Source organism: Pongo pygmaeus, chromosome 17, assembly GCF_028885625.2.
Source record: "Pongo pygmaeus isolate AG05252 chromosome 17, NHGRI_mPonPyg2-v2.0_pri, whole genome shotgun sequence".
Classification (NCBI taxonomy): domain Eukaryota; kingdom Metazoa; phylum Chordata; class Mammalia; order Primates; family Hominidae; genus Pongo; species Pongo pygmaeus.
Window position 1 is genome coordinate 39,417,160 of NC_072390.2, and position 20,991 is coordinate 39,438,150.

Consider the following 20,991-nt stretch of genomic DNA (forward strand, 5'->3'; position numbering starts at 1 on the left):
CATCATTTCTTCAAATATATTTTCTGTCCTTTTCTCATTCCTTTTCTTCTGGGATCCCAATTACATGTATGTTATGCTACTTGATACTCTCCTATAGGTCACGGAGTCTTTATTCAAGTTTTTCAGTCTTTTTGTCTCTGCATTTCATTTTGCATAATTTCCATTGCTGTGTTTTCAAATCCGTTGATATGTTATTATGTAGCATATAATTTGAGGTAAGTTTCATTCCAGTAACACTTTCTTTTCATATGTTATATTTCTTAATTTCTAGAATTTTTATCCTTGAACATATTTACACTTGTGGTTTTAAACAACATTTTCTGATAATTTCACCAGCTCTGTTATTTCTATATCTGTTTCTATGATTGAATTTTTTCTCTTCATTATGGGTCACAGTTTCCAGCTTCATCTCTATCTTATAATTTTTGATTAGATGATTAGATGCCACACCTTATGAATATTGTTTCTGAGTATTTGGACTTACTGGTTTTATTTTAAGGAGTATTTGAATTGTGAGAGAGAAACAGCTACATTACTCAGCTTACTCTGTTTGAGATTTGTTTTTAAATTTTATTAGAGCAATTCTAGAATAGCTTTTATGATTTTTCTTCTTTAGCCTTTACTACATAGTTTGCTTCTTTTTCTCATCACACATGGTTTTATTGTGAAAAAAATTTAATATATAGAAAAGTTGACAGAATGATATGCAACGAACAGCCATATACTCACTGCCTAGATACACTGATTATTAAAATTTTACCATGTTTAATTAATCTATCTGTAATATTCTGTATTTATTTTTTCTCACCATTAGAACGTATATTTTTTCTCCAATTTTTCTAAATGTTACTTTTATGTCTTTATATACTTGCTTAAACCTACCAAACATTGCCATATCTTTTAATCTATTCCCTGAACAAATGAGAAAAAACATGCATTTTTTTCCTGCCACTCACCCCGTTGCTTCCTGGTATGTGTGTGCACATGGGTGTTTAGGTGTGTTGCTTTCCTTGAAGGTTTTGTCCATATCTATTGTATTTAAAATATTATTTTTATTATATATGTATTCCATCAAAAATTAAGATTTAATTTTTGTTTTATAATCACAATGAACATAGTTATTTAAACTTAGATTTGTGTTTAAAATGGGATTTGTGATCTATGGATTCCAAAGGAGGCCATGGATTGATTTCCATAGATTTCTGAATAACACCAAGTAGAATGTACATTTTCAGGTATCTGGAGTGCGTTTCCTTCTGAGAGGGTCCATGTCTTCCTCAGAATCTCCTAGGGGTTAAGAACAAATTAATTAAGTAATCCATATTCACAGTCCTTTTATACCATAACTTCCTATTCTTTTTTATTCATCTTTCCCATTGCTAGAAAACTTGTGCAAATGACCTTTTCCAGGAATTGTTCATTGGTAATACACTTCCCAAATTCTTGCTTTTGTGAGTATGCCTTTCTTTTGCCTTTACAAGAATAACAACTCGATTGTTTATGGGATATTTGGCCACAGCTTTCCTTTTAAAATTCTCTTATACTGCTAATGTGAATACTGGACTAGCCTGATGATTCCCATTGTTGGTTACATATTTTCTCTGGCTGGATGTTTGTGACAATAGATGGCATTTACCAAGTACTTATTATGTGCCAAATAACAGGCTAAGTGCTTTTGCAAATATTTTTGTATTTCATCTTCATTATAATCTTGTAAGTTACATACGACCTGCTTAATATCACAGCAATGCAGCTTGTACCCAGGTAATCTGACTGTAGTCTTAAGCAGTGCTATTCTGACTTGAAGGATTATTTTTCTTTTCATTCTTAAAGTTCTGTACATTTGCTCAGAGACACTTTGGGTTTGACAAATTCTTTCCATTTGGCTACAGTGAGCCTTCGCCACCTGTATATTCCTCTTTTTGTGTTTATCATTTCTAACTTCTGCAGGCAGCAAACTATGTGCTGAATCTTCATTGTTTGATTTCCATAGCTATTATCTTCACACTGATCTTTTTGTTTCCTTTGTCTCTCTTTCTTCATTCTGAGTGATTATTTTCCCAGGATAGTTCTCTATGGATTCTAGTTTTTAATGTCAGTTCTGGCTTTGATTCTTCTACTGTAGTTTTAAGTTCCATAATAACATTATTTTTCTCCTTTGCTTTTTTTTTTTAACTCACCTCAGTACTTTCCTTTTCATTTTGTTATCTTCTCCCTTTTTTTATTTAATAAGTCCATTTATCCTTTCCTCTTCATAGGAGTGTGATAAAGTTATATATATTTTCATTATGTCTTTTTGTATAAAATTTATGTTAAATTATGCCTTTTATCTCTTATCTGTCTCTTAGATGTTGAGCTCACTTCCTCCCTTTTCATTGTGTAATTTTTCTAGGTCTCAAGCTTCTGTTTTTATTTGCATTCTTCACCTTTGAAAGGGGAACTTGTCGCTCTGAATTTGCCATCAATATAGAGAGAACCAAATCTTCTAAACTCTCATTCCATACGATTTAATATGGAGAGCTAGATGTTGTAGATTAAAATATCACTTTATTCATTCATTTTCCCAAGGAAGTTAGAGAAGGAGCTAGGATCACACACAGCTTGGTCCACTGAATTTGATAGATATAAATAGAAACTCTTTTATTGAGGGTCAGCTCTTGGAGGAAGGAGTAAGAAAGAGGGGCTTTGGGTTTTGCCTGTTTTCCTAATATAGTTATTTTCCCCTCCAGCTTTACTGTGGTATAATTGGTTTACAAAAAAAACTGTACATGATTATTATATACAATTTGGTGAATTTGGACATAGGTGTATACACTCATGTTACTATTACCACAATCAAGGTAATAAACATATCCACCACCTATAAAAGTTTCTTTGTGTCCCTTTGTTATTGTTGTTTTGTTTTAATGATAAGGAAGCTTAACATGAGCTCTGTCCTCTTAACAAATTTTTAAGTGCATAATACTTTATTGTTAACTACAGTTACTGTGTTGCACAGTAAACCTCTAGAATTTAGGCAACTTCTATAACTTTTCCTCCATGGAGCTACAACTTACCATATCTTCCTTCCCCCATTCTCTGATAACCACCATTCTATTGCCTACTTCTATATACATTTGATTATTTTGGATGCCTCCTATAAGAGGAATCATGCAGTATTGGTCCTTCTGTGACTGTCTTATTTCACTTAGCCTAATGTCTCCCAGGTCCATCCATGTTGTTGCAAATGGTAAGATTTCCTTTCTAAGTTTGAATAATATTCTGTTATATGTATTGACTACATTTTATTTATCCATTCACCTTTTATTGGACATTTGGGTTGTTTCCATATCTTGGCTATTGTGAATAATGCTGCAGTGAACACAGGAGTGCAGATATCTTTTGAGATCCTGATTTCAAATCTTTTGGATATGTACCCAGAAGTAGGATTGCTAGGAACTTTGGCTATTCTGATACCCAAGAGCACTTAGGCATTGCATTTGGTCAGTTAGATATTTTCTCAACACAATCATTATTGTCTGATGCTGCCAATCTAGGGTTGAATGTTGTTTTCTAGGAGATTGCCTTGCACTTTTCATCCTTGTTAACCTTGCCTCCAGACCATGCTCTCAAGCTTGAGAAAACAACATGGAGCCTGAGAACTCCAAGGAATTCCACCAGCTCGGTGCCCACTGTCGAGCCAGAGGGAGGGAATGAGCTTCTGGGAATGTGGTTCCATTTCTTCAGCGGCCCACTCCAATCCCCATTTCCATCTCCCCAAATTGGAAAACGTTATCAGGAATTGACAGAATCGTCTCTGCTCACTTCCCTTAGTTCTCCACTATTCTCACAAGTATAGAAATTATACATTCACTCCTGGAATCTTCTTTTAATTTGATATAGAATCTTCTTTTAAATTGTAGTATATCTGGTGGGCGTCCCTCAAATCTTAGCAACTATTTATTTTCTAGAGGCAAATGGGTATGATTGATAGGTATTAGTCAGAAAGACTGGAAATGAATTACAACAGTGTGATAAGAGAAGATAGGTAAAACAAGTATTTTAAGACAGAGAGTATACTTATTAAATAATGCAGAGACAACAGATAGAATAGGAACTGAGAGGAGTCCATAAAATTTATACAACAGAGAGGCCACTGATGAAGCTGGGATGGAGAAGTTTTCTGTGGAATGTCCACAGCAGTGAAGAAACTGCAGAATGTTATTAAATACATTTTAAAACACTGTGAAATAGATGTGAAGAGTATATGGCAAGGGAAACGGCCAATGATCTCTCTGGTCCCCAGTTCCCCTCCCCATAAAATATGAAGCTGGACTTGATAATCTCCAAGGTGCCTTTCGCAATAGGAGCTGCTGAGTGGAAGTAAGGTTCATTCTCCTTGATGCAAATTACCCAGGACTAACCCATCAAATCTGGAGAAAGAAGACCACCTCTGAAGCTTTTGCTGAAACAGACTGAAACTGACTCTAACAGAGCCTTTAGTCTGATTTCCAGTGTGCAGGAAATATAGGGGAGAGAGGAACAAGTTTAAGGTACCAACAACGACAAATAGTCACGTGGGTCTCTCTGCTCCTCTGTCTGGGGCCTTTTTCTGGAACCACGTGAGCTCACTCAGCCCATGAGCAAGGCAGCCCAGAAGTGAAGAGTGAGGGGTGAGAGTCTGTAGATAGAGATTTCACATTCCCCAGCTTTGGTGGGACAGCTCTGAGGTGCATGGTACCCAGGTCCTCAGAGCATCACCAGCAGAATTAAGTCCCAGTTGCCTACAGTGATACACTGCTCATTAATGCATCTTTTCTTGGTCTTTCACCCTCTCCTGCCTCACTTTTCCTACTACCTCATTTTTTTCTTCCTAGCACTACTGTACAAATAAAATGCCTGCCCTCAAGTCCTTATCATAGGGTCTGCTTTGGGGGAACCCCAAATAAAGACAAGGGGACTATTAGAAAATTAAAAATATGTAGGAGACAAAACACTCAAAAACATCATGTGGACATTGATTAGATCTGGGCTTGAACAAACCAACTGTAAAATAATGTATTTGAGATAATCCAGGAAATTTGAATATAGACTTAGCATTAGATGATATTAAGAAACGACTGCTAATTTGGTTAGTTGTGATAATTATACGATGTTTGTAAGATAAGGTCTTTATTTGGAGATGCATAAGGGTAAAATTATAGATCAGTGGAATTTTTCAGTACTTAAAGAAAGAAAGAAAAGGAAAGGAAAAATAGAATAAATAAAACAAGTGTGGCAAAATGTTAACTGTTGAATCTGGGTGATAAGTATTTGGGAGTTCATTATACTATAATATTATACTTCTTATTTTGTATATTTTCAAGATCTTTCATAATAAAAAGTTTTGTTCTTCTTTCGAAGAGAAAAACTCAAATTCCAAGAAAATACTAACTTTGACAGTAGACAAAATTCCTCAAGAGCATTTACTTTCAGAGACTTAAGTACAGAAGACTTTCATACACCACTTGCAGATAAGACAAAAAACCCTCCTACTTGCTGCAAAATGACATCCACTGATTACTCATCTTCTGTATTCCCTGCCTGCAGCCTTGCCACATGCCACATTTCTCTCTCTGAAGTATCAAAAAGCAAACAAACTCTCCTGAAATCAGCATATTCCATTGCAAGAGGCCAGCCACTAAGCCGTCACATGAGTAGCACTCCGAGTACCAGAGTGGGTTTTGAAATATTCTGGCCAAGAATAGTTCCAAGGGCAGAGTCCAGACACGCCATGCAGCTCACGTAAAAAAAAAAAAAAAAAAAAAAAAATTCCATACATTTTCCATGCGCTGATTCAAGATACCCACAGAAATAGACCAAGGCATTGCTGAATCAATTCTCAAGACAGGAAGGAACCTCCCAAAAAAAAAAAAATAGCTCTTAGTCTCCTGCAAGGTAAAATGTGTGCCTCAGATCTGCAAATGAAAGAGTATCACAAACATATGGTTAATGACTCATCCCAAATGGAAAAACAGAGTTTGTTATATTTTATGGAGATTTTACATGTTGAAGGTACATCTGTTGCTATTTATGCTGACATGTATGTAGAGATTGGCAAAGCAAGTTCTCTGTAGGGATGAGCGAAATCCAAACCAAACCACAGAACTTTCTAACTTTGAGGCTGGCTCCTGGGATGGAAAACGGCTTCCTGATCCCTTGAAACACTGCCCAGTTGAGCAGGGTGACTTTGAGAGGCCCACATCACAGGACTGCATAGTTGGATAAAGCAACAAAAAGTCCTGCTTTGCACAGGGCCTCTAGAGAGAACAGAACAAAGACAGGAAGCCAGAGAGGTGTTGGAGAGCTCGGGGAACAGTCTTCTGATTACTGAACACCTTCTTTGGGTGACTGTTCCAGGAAAAATAGACCACATCTATTCTGACATAAACACGCCACCCAGAATCAGACAAAAGCCCACTCCCTTTAGCTCTGTTAATAACAACTCTCTAAGAAAGTGTTCATCTGCTCTGGCCAACTTTTTTTTTTTTTTTTCCAGTTGGATAGCGCTGATAAGTTTGAAGACTTTTCCTTTGTTATGTACATTTCCATATCTCCCATTTTATAGTTCATTGGTCTTTATTTTTGTTCAGTTGCATGATTGTTTAACCTGTGAATCATGTGTTTTACTGATTTGGTCTAGCCTCTGCCTTCCTTCTCTTCCTTCCCTTCATTGCTTGCCATCTAATAGAGGAGAAACAACAGGCAAATAAATAATTATACAATAAAGTTAAAGGAGAGAAGACAAGAAGATAAATTGTGTCCCCCACAAAATTAGTTGAAATCCTAACCCCTAGTACCTCAAAATGTGGCTATATTTGGAGACAGGGCCTTTAAAGGGATAATTAAGTCCAAATGGGGTTACTAGGGTGGGCCCTAATTCTACAGGACTGGTGTCCTTATAATCAAAAGAATTTGGAAACAGGCACAGAGAGAAGACCCTAGGAAGACACAGGGAGAAGGCAGCCATCTATAAGCCAAGGAGAGAGGCCTCAGAAGAAACCAACCCTATCAAAAACTTATCTCAGACTTCCAGCCTCCAGAACTGTGAGAAAATTAATTTGTGTTATTTAAGCCACTCAGTGTATGGTACTTTGTTATGGCAGCCCAGCCAGAGGACTTCGGACACCACCAGATAGAGTGCTATGAGAATCCAGAAGCGGAAGAGAAGATAGTTTTCTAGGGTCAAAAACCATCATCTGGAAGAGGTAGAATATGAATGATGGCTTCAGAGACAGGTAGAATTTGCTCATGCAGTAACAGCAAGGCTGAAAAACTGCAGCCTCGACCTTCCAGGCTCTAGTGATTTTCCCACCTCAGACTTCCAAGTAGCCGGGACCACAGGTGCACATCACCACCCCCAGCTAACTATTTGTGTATTTCTTGTAGAGATAGGGTCACTCTATGTTGCCCAGGCTGGTCTCGAACTCCTGGGATCAAGCGATCCTCTGCCTTGGCCTCCCAAAGTGCTGGGATTCTAAGTGTGAGCCACTGAGCTCAACCCAGAAACTCAGTTTCTTATGTGGACCTTCCCAAGGTTGCATACCCAGGCCCAGCGAGTTGTCCATCATCCATGGAGATGTCTTCTACACTCTTTTGGCCAGGGCGCCTCCACGGTGGTACTCACTGTGCTCGCTTGTTTGATCCTTCAAATAGTCAACTCTACTTTTGATTCAGATGAACCTACTCAGAAATTACAGAGCTTGTTAACCCTCTGTTCACCTGCATATTACTACCATTTAACATTGGCCGAGGACCAGCTGCAGGCCAAGCACAAACACTCACCTACCTTATTTTAGGCATCTCAAAAAAAACTAAGCATGAAAAGCAGAAACTTAATAGACTACAATACAGTATATGTGAGACCACTTCAGTTAACACACACACTATTTTTAATCATCCTTGGTACCATGGCTGCTGTTGAGTGTTACATTACCCATGTACTAAATTAAACTGAAGTTACTTTTAATGTTGTCTAAAGTATTCTCATCTAAATCCACTCGTTCAAGGCCTGCATTATGAGACTCCAAGAATGTTATTACTGACACTCATGGAAAATGTATTTAACATTCTTACAAATATTATAACTCTTTTTTTTGGCAGAGGGCAAAATTGTTCCTTTTGCCTTTATTCAAGTGAGATTTGGCTTCTCAGCGAATCTCTGTTCTCAGCAAACTGAGAAGGTTCGACAGTGTCAGAAGGTAGGTTTTTTGTCTCCAGCCTCTCCTCTTGTTTTTAACCCTCAACTTCAGAAAGATTACAGATGTTATTCAGTCAAGATCCTATAAAAATAACCCAGGTGTGGCAGATGCTGTTTCTGAACTTACAGGAGATACAAGAAGAGACTCTCTGGGGTATTAATGAAAAGATTGGGTCCAAGCGGCACGAGATAAGAAGCAATAGGAATGTACATGTTTTTACTATAATGATGACCAAGGGCTAAGCCATCCCCTCTTAAGGCCCTCAAAGCTGTTTTAGGTTTTGATGGAGTCCACCCAGATAATTTAAAATAATCTCCTATTCCAATATTCTTTGCTTAATCATATCGGCAAAGTTCATTTTGCCATGGAGGGTAACATAGTCCCAGGTTCTAGAGTTTAGGATGTATTCTTGTTTGTGTGTGGGCTGATTATGTGTTAGGTCCAGCTCCTTCTCAAGAACGTTCAGTTTTCAGAACTCCTATGTGCCCAGGTTGTTGATGAAGAGGGGCATAGGACAATTATTCCAACAACTCAGACAATAACATTTTTGTCTGAAAGAATCTAATAGCAGAAAGTGGAAAGATTCCATTTTGCAGAAGTCAAAAGATTTTATTTCTAAATGTGTGTGTGTGTGTGTGTGTGTGTGTGTGTGTGTGTGTGTTAGAAAAAGAGTCAAGGAGTATCATCCAGGAATAAAAAGATTTAGAGTCAGACCTGCATTTGTTTGGATTTGTCCCTGTATAGTGGGCAGAATAATCCCCCCTCTGCCTCCACTGTCAAACACTTGCATACACACGTACACACACACAGGAGCACATCCTAATTTTTAGAGCCTGCAAATATGCTAACCTAAATAGCAAAAGGAACTTTGCAGATGTGATTAGGTTACAAATACTGAGCAAGGACATGAATAGACAATTCTCACAAGAAGATATACAAATGGCCAACGTATGAATAAATGCTCAGCATCAGTAATGATCAGGGAAATGCAAATCAAAACCACAATGCACTACCACCTTGCTCCTACAGGAATGGCCATAGTCAAAAAATTTAAAAAAAATAGATGTTGGTGTGGATGCAGTGAAAAGGGAACACTTTTACACTGCTGGTGGGAATGCAAACTAGTACAACCACTATGGAAAACAATGTGGAGATTCCTTAAAGCACTAAAAGTACAACTATCATTTGATCCAGCAGTCCAACTACTGGGTATCTATCCAGAGGAAAAGAAGTCATTATACAACAAAGATACTTGCACACACATGTTTATAGCAGCACAATTTGCAATTGCAAAAATATGGAAATGGCCCCAAAAACCATCAATCAATGAGTGGATAAAGAAATTGTGGCCTGGGCATGGTGGCTCACACCTGTAATCCTAGCACTTTGGGAGGCCAAGGCATGTGGATGACTTAAGGTCAGGAGTTCAAAATCAGCCTGGCCAACATGGTGAAACACTGTCTCTACTAAAAATACAAAAAAATTAGCCAGGCGTGGTGGCAGGCACCTGTAATCCCAACTATTTGGGAGGCTGATGCAGGATAATTGCTTGAACCTGGGAGGTGGAGGTTGCAGTGAGCTGAGATCACACCACTGCACTCCAGCCTGGGTGACAAGAGCGAAATGCCACCTCAAAAAAAAAAAATTGTGATAGATAGATAGTTAGATATGATGGAATACTACTCAGCCATAAAAAGGAATGAAATAATGGCATTTGCAGCAACCTGGGTGGAGTTGGAGACTATTATTCTAAGTGAAGTAACTCAGGAATGGAAAACCAAACATCGTATGTTCTCACACATAAGTGGGAGCTAAGCTACGAGGATGCAAAGGCATAAGAATGACACAATAGACTTTGGGGACTCAGAGGGAAAGGGTGGCGGGTGGTGAGGGATAAAAGACTACAAATTGGGTTCAGTGTATACTGCTCGGGTGATGGGTGCACCAAAATCTCACAAATCAACACTAATGAACTTACTCATGTAACCAAACACCACCTGTTCCCAAAAAAACTATGGAAATAAGAAAAAAAATTTAAAATTGTAGTAAGAAAAAAAGAATACTGAGCTAGGAGATTGTCTTGAATTATCTGGGTGTGTCCTGTCAAATCACCTGGGTCCTTATGAGGGAAAGAGGAGGTGCAGGAGAGTCAGAGTAAAAGATGGAGATGGAACAATGGAAGCAGAGGTCAGAGAGAGATGAGAGCGCTGAAGATGCTATGCTGCCGGCTTTGAAGATAGAGGAAGGGGCCATGAGCCGAGAAATGCAGGCAGCCTCTAAAAGCTGGAAGAGGAAAGGGAATAAATTCTCCCCTAGAGCCTTCAGAAGGAATCAGCCCCGCCAACCCATTTTAGACTTCTGACCTTCCTGGACTTTGAGAAAATGCATTTGTGCTATTTTTAAACCACAAGGTTTATAGTGCTCTGTTACAGTGCCAATATGAAATGAATATACCCTACTTTAGCACTTAGGAAGCGCTAGCTTATTCTTGAGCAAGTTGCTTAACCAGATTGAGCCTCACTTTATGCATCTATAAAAGGAAGTAGCAGTCACACTTATTTTACAGGGCTGTCCTGTAAGGACTGGGTGAGCCATGCCTGTTAGGATTAATTGCCATCTCGGCCTCCACCGCTGTGACTGTAGGTCACATCCTTAACATCTCTGTATTTCCTCTTCCTCCTCTATGGAATGTGACTAAACCACCTCCCCAGGGTGGTTGTGAGGATCAGATGAAGGAATAATATAAATCGAGTATTTAAGGTGTGATTCAGTTAAGTAAGAGTAATTCTTTTAGCTTTTGCTTAGCTAATGCCCAGGGAGGCTTCACTTCCCTCTGATTTGCAAGACAAGCCTTGCGCCTCTTCCCAGCCCCACTAGGCCAGCATTTACCACCCTCTACTGCAGGGCTGAGTTTAGGTCTTCCTCTCTCACTGTCCATGAGCCCCTGGAGCATAGTCCTGTCTGATTCACGTTTGCATCTCCAGATCCTTGCTGTGGGTATTTGCTAGAGTTACAGAAGCCATGCAAACCTTCTCTTTCTTTGCCACACTCAATCCCCGGTTCCCTTTTTTGCTACTGCTCTATGACTGAAACTATTTTGCTGTAAACCAGTAGTTTTCAACCCTGGTACACATTAAGATCACCTGGGGAGCTTTTAAAAAAATTACTGGTGTCCAAGCTCCACCCTGGACCAATTAAATGAGCTCTCTAGGGGTGGGGCCTGAACATCAGTAATTTTTTAAAAGCTCCCCAGGTGATTCCAATGTACTGGCAGGGCTGAGAAGCAATTCGATGCTCAGCCAGTCACATCTGAACTGCTAATTCTGAACTCAGAGTTCAAATTGGAAGGGAGAGGTCATTTATCTATTCTTCTCACCAAGTCTCAAACTGTCCTCATTCTTAAAGACACAGATTCCAACTCTCTTTGAGACAGAATGTCAGAAAAGTGAATGTCAGAAACTATACAAATGATACAAGTGAATGCTCTGCAATCAGGCCAAAGTAAGAATGGCCCTTGTTTTTTCTAGTTGCTTAAAATGGTGGTCTACAACCGTTAAGTCCAGTTTGCAGACCAGAGAACTAGAAGCATACACTCGAGGAAATGATTCCAGACAGAGGGGACAATGCTACTAAATCTATACTTTTGTCTTATCTAAAGAAATATTTCTGCTTCAGCATATGAAAACGGGGAATTGTGCTGGCCACCATGTAAGTGAACTGGAAGTCTTCTGTGAGCCAACCCTAACTACAGTGCCACTGCAAGTCCCAGGACTACAGTGTGGGGCACTGAGAAGTCCCAGAAACCTCCCTGGACATTAGCCAAGCAAATTAACACAGAGCAGGTTGACACAGAGCATTCAGGAGGTGTCCTGGGCCTAGCACACGGTTCTCCCTTTCCACTCCCAGGCTGAACTGAAACACATCAAATCACCCCAGGCTTTTCTTTTTAATATGCAATTTCATTTCAAAGCCCCTTTTGATAGTGCTGGTGACTGTGACACATTGACACAACTATCAGAATGAAAGGTGGTTGACAATGTCAGGAATGAAACTCTTCTATCCCTTCCAAGAAATGTGTGCACAACTACATTTACAGAAAAAAAAAAGTTGCTACATGGGAGCTGAATGGGTCAATAACAATTTCCATTTTTATTTCCAGGTCTACTAAAATTGGACTAGTGTTCTAGGACAGAGTATATAACTCAAAGCTCAAAAGCTAACTATGGCTTATGAAATAAACTTCATTTCATAGATCAGCATTCACTACATTTAAAGTGGATTTTTTTGGTAGGAGTTTTAAAAATCCATTAAAGCAATGTGTTTTATATGTCACTGTACATTACTATAAAAGAAGTTTAAAATCCAACTCTAATAACCTCAAGAAAATGCTCAGCCTTTACTACCAAGTCATTGAGTAATAGCCCCAAGATTGTCATCTCTCCTGATAGATGGCTCTTCTCTAGCTGGCAGAGGAATATTTATGATCCCCATTAAATATATATGAGTAAATGATACAGATGGCTTGAGTGCCAATTAATACACATGAAAATAACCAATAATATATATTCTTTTTGTAAATGATTATAATTTGACAGTACTGAAATAATTTCATCCAGTTTTTCAAATTATGTTAATATTGCTTCCCCTCTTTCCTTCTTTTATTTCTCCATGTTGCTTGGTACACAGCACACACACTCACAAACTCACACACAATGGCAATTACTATCATCTAAAATTATATGCAGTCAGCTATAAATATACATATGTAAAAAAAGACTTACATGTGTTCTAATTATGACAGTCCCTAGTTTTCTTTATGTATTAAGGTAAATATTTAAGAAGCAGCTTATTTTTCCTATTGTATTCCATTTCTGTAATAAAAATTTTTCCCTAAAGGTACAAAGTTTAGGAAGAAAAACATTCTGTGCTTGGAGATTATAAATCATGACCTATTTAAGTGTAGTTCAAATGCCAAGAAACATTTGAAATGTTTTTGATAGGTTTCATTTTTTAAAAATATGCTTAATTGAGCTTTTATTCTCTGATCAATTTGTACCTTTGTACCTTTCTCTTTACATTTTAAGGTATACTTTATACATAAAATGCTGTACAGTGTGTCATTTGGTGAGTTTTGATAAATGTACACAGCTGCACAACGAACACCCCAATTAAAATAGAAAACATTCCTATCATCCTAAGCTTCTTCATATCCCTTTTTAGTCTGTCTCCCCACTACTTACTTCCAGATGTGACCCCTGTTATGATTTCTTTGACTATAACTTATTTTCACCTATTCTACAACTTCACACAGTGGAATCAGATAGTACCTGCTCTTTTAACCTGGCTTCTTCCACTGTATGTATTACTGCTATATGTGTTACTATGTTGTAATGGCTTGAGATTCATCTGTGTTGTATGTAATTAGTAGTTCCTTTTTATTGCTGAGTGTTAGCATCCCATTAATCTGTTAATGAACATTTGGGTCGTTTCAGTTTGGGGTCATTTTAAATAAAGCTGCTATGAAAATTCTTGTACAAATCTTTCAGACACATATAAATATCTAAGTTACATGTCTAATGTTACACACTTTATATGGAGAAATCAAGTAAAGATGTTTATGTCTATTTTCTGCAACCTCCAGTGCATACCAGGATCTAAAGGGTCTAAAGCAGATAAACACATAGGTATGTGGTGGGGTTCTGGCCAATACAGTGTCCTAGCTCCTTTAGGACTATGTGAGCCCCTTATTTAGCACCTTTTGTATACACAGAATTGGTTTTGTTTTCCTCCTGCCTAGTATAGTATCTGGCACATAGGTGAGAAACAACTCATGAATTCTTACTGAATTTTAAAATACATGCATAATTGACTGAATAGGTAGATATAAGAATGAATAAGTGAATGCCTTTTGAAGTTACATATAAGTGAGTACAACTTTGAAGAGGATCATGGCTGTCACGATAAAATCTAGAATGAAGCTTTTCTTTCTGTCACCCAGGTAAGTGTGGTCCTACTTTCTAAAATTCAGAAAAGAATGAATAGCTTTGAACATATCAAAACAATATAAATCCAAGAATTATACTGGGGTGAGTTGGTTAAATGTCTTCTCCTGATGCTGTTTTAAAACACAAAAACTGACTTAGCAAAATCCCTGGGTACCAAGTTTCTTGGCCTAACTCCTAAGGGTGGTAGATGACTAGACAACATTACCTTCTCTAGGGGTGGTATAAAAAATAAGAAGTCTTCTCGAAAATACTCACTTACCTTCTAGGAACACACCATGTTAGGAGGGAATGCTTCTTTCCCATTCCAGAGGTTTCCTTCCATTTGGAGAGAACACAACACTCCTGGCCTCGTTCCATATTGTCCTTCACTCTTCCCCTGGGAGGAGGAGGAATCAGTTATCTCAGAATGAGCTGGAGAGAAGAAACTGAGCATATTTCCCAGCCGTTTTCTCTCTTCCTGTTCTTGAGAACTAGCAGTCCATAGGAAGCAAACATTTTGCCCTGCTTCTCCACACCCCAAGTTCTCTGGGGCAGGCTCCCCTGGGTGGGGGCCAGTGGTAATCCAGCTAATGTGACCCACCCATAAAGTCTGTCTCATTCTGAGCCTCTATATTATGAAACCGACTTGCCTGCAGATACAAGCCACATTCTCCAGTATCAGGATAAGAAGGTGATACTGTGGTCTCCTGTCTGTCATACTTTTTATTTCTCACACTGTTTAGTAACTCCAGGGGGGAAGAAAGTGTTATTTGTTCGCCTCTTCATATTCCCTTGAATCTTGAACTCATGGCTTGCCTCCATCCCTAAATGGCCTCAAAAAGCTATCTGATACATTTTCTTGCTCTTGAGTCATATTGAATTACTTCAAAAGTATCAAGTAGCCTAAATATATAAAGTAGTAGTTGCATTACATGGCAGAAGAGCTGAAAATTAAATGATTTTAAAGATTTATGGTCCAGATTAAATATTGCCCCTATTGTCATCCCACATATGGAACAGAGGACCTGAGTATAATCTCTTTTACAGATAAAAAGTCAAAGACACAGAGAAGATTACCCAATGAGTCTCAGGCAGAGAGGAGTTGGACCATCCTACTTTTTTTTTTTCTGTTACTTCATTTTTACTGTTTCACATTTTCAGCCAACAAATCAAGGTACAAACAGGATTTATTTCACATTAATATATTAACTGGATTTTTCGTCAAATCAATAGGGAATTCTCTTTAAATAACCATCACCTCACTTCATGGCCAGTGCAGGAATGAACTAGAGCAAATGTCAGTGTATCCGGGGGCATGAGGCTTATAGGAAAGAGGCAGGCCGAGGGGCTCCAGCCAGCATGCAGGGTCAGGGGCCCTCATTCCTGGCCCACCCAGGTGGCACAACGGCACAGATATGCATTCTCTAGTTCCGGTAGAGAAGCCCCTTCTAGAGGGAAGAGAGAGGAGACGGAAAGCAAATTCCAGAAACACTAGCAGAAAGCAGGGAGGCTTCCTTCCCAGCCTCAGTGGGCTTGTCCTGATGCCACTCAAGTCCTAGAAGCTCATTTTACAGCCTCAAAAGTCACATGGAGTTGGCAACACCATGACCCAGGACAGGGAAGGGGAGGGTGACAGTGGCTGGGGCCAGAACCTGGCTGAGTGGAATCTGTGCTGATCGTCCGCACATGGTGGCCTTTCCAGGCCAGGCACAGACCAGAGGAGGGAATGTGAACCAGGCCTGGCGGGGGTCTCTGGGAAGACACCTGGCTGGTCTGAGGGGGCTCATGAGGCTGAGTGTAGAGTGGCTGCCAGACCAAGGGAGCTGGACTGCAGTGGATGAGGTAGCCAGAGAGTCCCTGTGTAGGGAGAAGCTACGAGAGTGAAATGGGACCGGGAGGGTGGGGGGCGGGGGCGACACCCTGTGCTCCCCAGAGCCCCAGAGATGTGAGGCAGGCATGCGGCTGGGAAGCGGAGCAGGGCCTCTCCCAAGGCCAGGGACCCAACTGTCCCCCAGCGTTCGTTCCTGGTAACTGTTTATGATCAGACCTGGAGGCAGAACGAGGCCCTCCCTCACCTCCCCCAGCCCCAGCCGCAGCCCTGAGGGAAGGGGTAGGAAACAAGGACTGGGAGGCAGGCAGGAGGCTGGAGGTGGGAGGCGTCTACTGGGTCTTCTTATCTTCCCTCGGGTAAGATGGCGGAGGCTGCTTCGTGGGCATGGAGACGTGGTGTGGTTTGCCTGGGTTATAATAGGTGCTGGCAGCTACTTCTGTGGCCCTGGCTTCGGCTGCAGGAGTGCAGGGAACATCTGGGCTGACCGGAGGTTCCATGGGCCCAGGATAGGGCGGTGGTGGGGGCTGCACATACCCCACGGCCCTGTCCATCTTGGGAGGTCCTGGATAGAACTCAGGCGAAGGTGGTGGAGAAGGGCAGCCAGGAGGGCAGGGATACATTCCACTAGTGACTGGCAGGGGAAAGACACAAGTCCTGCCAGGCATGTGAGAGTGGCCGTAGGCTCCACTGAGGGCTTCACCCCTGGACGCTTGAGATGTCACCTGGAGCACCTGCTGTCCAGATTCAGCGGCGCCCCCTGCCGTGAAGGCGGACTTGCCGGAAGCAGAGCCTTCCCAGCCACCGCCTGCTTCGGCGTTCACTGTTCCCTTGATGTAGTTTGTATCAAACACAGGCTGCTTGATCTCACAGGTCTTCACGAGATAAAATGACATTACGAAGGACTGCATAGCATCCTTCGCCCTGTACAGAAAGATGAAAGAGGTAAGGTAGATGGTGCCTTTCTTGGTCCCTTTGGAGGCCTCTGGCACGTTCTTCATGTCACTGAACGTAAGTTTCACAAGATCGTAGGACATTGGGATGCTCTCAGTGTTGTTGGCAATCATTCTGCTGCCCTCTGAGTGACTCTCGTTGAGCACCATAGTCTTTCCAAAAGCAGCCCCGAGACGCCCCATCCTGCAGTTGACCAGCCCATGGTGGTAGCTACATCTTCTTCACAAATGTGACTTTTAGGTAGAGAAGCAACTCACGGGAATCCACACCCTCTCAAAGAAATCTTAAAGTTAGCCTAGGTCTTCCATATTTAGAAGGTCAGTGGAGGCAGGCCAAGGACTAAGCTCACAAATTTTTGTGTTCATTTAATGGGCCAGTGAAATGGCTCAGCCATTTAGGGGACCCTCATAGAGAGATTTCAGCTAGTAATTATGTTGCTTAAGGGAGGGGGCAGGGAGGACTGTGCTCTCTTTCCACGCGGTCATTTGCACGTGGAAGTTTCTGCTTTTCATATCTGTGGCAGTGCCACATGCAGCACTCTCCTCGGAGTGTCAGCTCTGGAAAGATGCTATTGCTCCGAGGACTGGTCTTTGAATTTCTGAGGGTGAAGGATTGACTTTAGTCAGCAGTCATCTTCTTGTCACAGTTGGGCACATCCTCAGGCTATAAAATCTCTCTAATGCTAGGTCCCCACTAGTCTCTTTAATGAGATCCTGGACAGACCTGCAGAGAGGCCCCACAATCCTTCTCCAGAGACCAAGGGGAGCTTGGAGGAGAGAGACAGTCCCAAATGCTGTCACCCTACCATTTCTGGTCTCAGTCTTTTTATACCAAATCTCTCATACTGCCAGTACTCTTAATTTTCTTTGCCAGAAGGAGGACGCAGTGGCTCATGCCTGTACTCACAACAATTTGGGAGGCTAAGGCAGGAGGATCACTTAAGCCCAGGAGTTTGACACCAGCCTAGACAAAATAGTGAGACCCTATCTCTACATTTTTGTAATTAGCCAAATGTGGTGGTACACATGTGTGGTCTCAGCTACTCAGAAGGCTGAGGTGGGAGGATCACTTAAGCCTGGGAGGTAGAGGCTGCATTAAGCTATAATTATGCCACTGCAGTGTAGCATGAGTGACACAGTGAAACTGTATCCCAAAAAAGAGGAGACAATTTTTAAAATATTCTTTTAGAGATGGGGGTGTGTGTTGCCAAGGCTGGTCTTGAACTCCTGGCTTCAAGCAATCCTCCCGTCTCAGCCTCTCTAGTAGCTAGGATTACAGACAGGCACCACTGCACCCAGCTTATGAGGAAATTTAAAAATTCCTTTTATAAAAATGAACTTGATCTCAATATTCCCAGCCAAACATTCCCATCATTTTCTTGGATAGTCTAAATCAGTGATTCCCCAGCCTTTTCGGCAGAAGGAACTGGTTTTGTGGAAGACAGTTTTTCCACAGACCAAGGTTGAGTGTGGTGTCAGGATGAAACTGTTCGACTTCAGATGATCAGGCAGTACATTCTCATGAGGAGCAGGCAACCTGGATCCCTTGTATGTGCAGTTCACAACAGGGTTCGTGCTCCTGTGATAATTTAATGCTGCTGCTGATCTGACAGGAGGTGGAGCTCAGGCAATAATGCCCGCTTGCCCACTGCTCTCCTCATGCTGTGCAGCCCGGTTCCTAATAGGCCATGGACTGGTACCGGTCCATGGCCCAGGGTTTGGGGACCACTGCTCTACATAATGCAAATTTCAAGCAAAGAGTGAAAAAAAAAAAAACTTTGACATCAAAAACTTGATAACAACTAGCCATGTTGTGTTTGAGCTGCGACTGAGGTAAAGTAGTGATTTTTTTTTAACCTCCCTCTTTTTCCTTCATACTCCATCACAGAGCTCCTGGCCCAGCTCAGACTAACATACCTGGCCATCTCTGATCCTTTCTCGTTTCCAACTAACAAGCTCTGCTGTGTGACTACAATTCTCTGCCTGTGCATGAATGTATGCCTTTGGATTCACTCTGGAAGAGTAACCCTTGTGGGTTACGACCACAAAAAGGAACGCATAATGATTGTGCTGCTGTCTTCTCCATACCTCTAGCTGCAGGCTAGGCATCGAAAACCAATGAAATCAGGCAGCTCTCCTCAGCCCAGAAATTAAGATGTCGGAATGTTAACAGAGACCCACAGACGGAACAACAACAACACTTGTTCATTGTTGGAAAGAGAACACTGCCTTTATGCTCCTTGGATAAACAAACACTGTGCGTCTGTCAGGTGGTGGCGGCCTGGACGTTGTGAGTGCACAATCAAGCATAACCTACTGGCAAATTCTTTAACCCAGGGCTTGCAAGGAAATTTCCAGAGTTCCTTCCCCTGTATACATGTTACCAGACTCTTCAGCAGCATCTGCCCTTTTGCCTTTCTGGTGCCATTTACAAGCTGAAAACACTTCTAGAAGCCAAACCCCCAACTTTCAAGGAAGGTGAGAAATACTGTTTCTTGCTTGAGGCTCTCTTTCAACTGCCTTTCTCTTCAAGGAATAATAATGACTCCCTTCAAGAAGGCTCTGGCAGGAAGGGTGATGAAGAGAGTTAGATCCTTCTCCCTCACAGAGGAAGTTGAAATTAGCCTAATTAGATTTTCAGAGCACTTAGATACCACAGTGATAGACGCCATCTAAATACATAGACAGATAGGAAGAGAGCACAGATGTTGTGTGAGACCAGTGATTTAGTTCCAAGTCAATACTCTTAATTAACTGCAAACTGTTTAAATATATAACATCCCCAACATGCAGCCAGTAACACCTATATAGTACTCTTTATCTGTGTAGCTCAAAGTAGAAAGCAAAATAACCCCCATATCCAAAAGTGTAAACTGGTAATAATAATTACCTATATTTATTGCTGATACACTGCCTCTAATTCCAGGCCCCCTGATGATATTACACACTTTGTAGATAATTGTCTCTTGTCCAAAACAGGAATGCAGTCATCAGTGAGAAGCAAAAACAGCTGCAATCTAAAAGATACCAACTCTTCTGTATAGAGGGAAGTGTTTTGTTTTGCTTTAATAGCAACGGGCCTAAGAAAAATGCATCTGCTTCCTACACTGGTTGGTGCCTGGTTGTTGTTAATAGTTGTAGGCTAAGCCCCTTGTCCAAAGTGAAGGTTGGGAGGAGGCTTACTTCTCACTTGGGGAAGTCATAGTCTGTGACCTTCAGAATGAAATAAGCCTTAAGACACAAGCAAAATGCCTTGTGGTCATCAAGCCACATCCACTCATATTTGGGAACCCCTTGCCTGTGAGAATCTCCAAGACCATTGACAGTACTCACAGATGACATTCTTTTTTTCTAGAAGTTGAAAAAAGATACATAATTTGCTTGTAGTATATTCTCTTATTGGTCATACAAGAAACTCCACTGAGTAAATATGGTCCCCTCGCTTGTTGTTTCAGAAGGTGACCAAAAAGCCTGTAAAAAAAATGAAGACTAGCTCCTCAAGGGACAGACCTTCTGATTGAAACTATGAGAATCTTTCTTTTTTAAAGCAATAAATATACGTGAATGTACACTGAGGAATCAATTGTGTAATTGCAGTAGCAGTCAGAATTTTTATTTAATCATACAACAAATATTTATGAAGCATTTATTTTGTGTGAAATCGTGGATATACAGTAATAAAGTATGTACCTACCCTCATGCTCATGTACTATACATATAGAAGATAAAGACTAAAGACATAACCATAAGCACATCTAGTAATGGTGTTGGAGTTGCTATATAAACCCTCCTACAGATGACGATTATAAAATCTGTAAAAAAAAAAATAATAATAATAATAAAGAACAACTATTTATAGGAATAAGAACACATCCAAAAGCAGAAGACAAAAGGCAGATTACTTTTAAACACCTGGAAGGGGGAAGAATTGGGAGTTTGCAGTTATCCTGCCTGAAGATGTTCCCCAATACCCCTGGCCAGGGCAAAGAAAAATATCAGTCACATTC

The 20,991-nt window shown here is 40.7% G+C and overlaps 1 protein-coding gene across 2 annotated transcripts; it reads right to left on the minus strand.

Moving 5' to 3' along the window:
- Positions 1-552: 552 nt before the first annotated feature.
- On the minus strand, positions 553-17,140 carry LOC129019042 (WW domain-binding protein 2-like). 2 transcript variants are annotated; one of them, XM_054461298.2, is made up of 2 exons: positions 14,484-17,140; positions 553-1,287 (listed from the first exon to the last, which is right to left on the minus strand). In XM_054461298.2, the coding sequence occupies exon 1, from the start codon at positions 17,132-17,134 to the stop codon at positions 16,364-16,366; it is 771 nt and encodes a 256-aa protein (XP_054317273.1). In that variant the 5' UTR covers positions 17,135-17,140; the 3' UTR covers positions 553-1,287; positions 14,484-16,363. The 2 variants fall into 2 exon arrangements, with proteins under 2 accessions (XP_054317273.1, XP_054317272.1); XM_054461297.1 differs by lacking the exon at positions 553-1,287 and having other exon boundaries at positions 16,364-16,606; positions 16,730-17,134.
- Between the last annotated feature and the right edge of the window lie 3,851 nt (positions 17,141-20,991).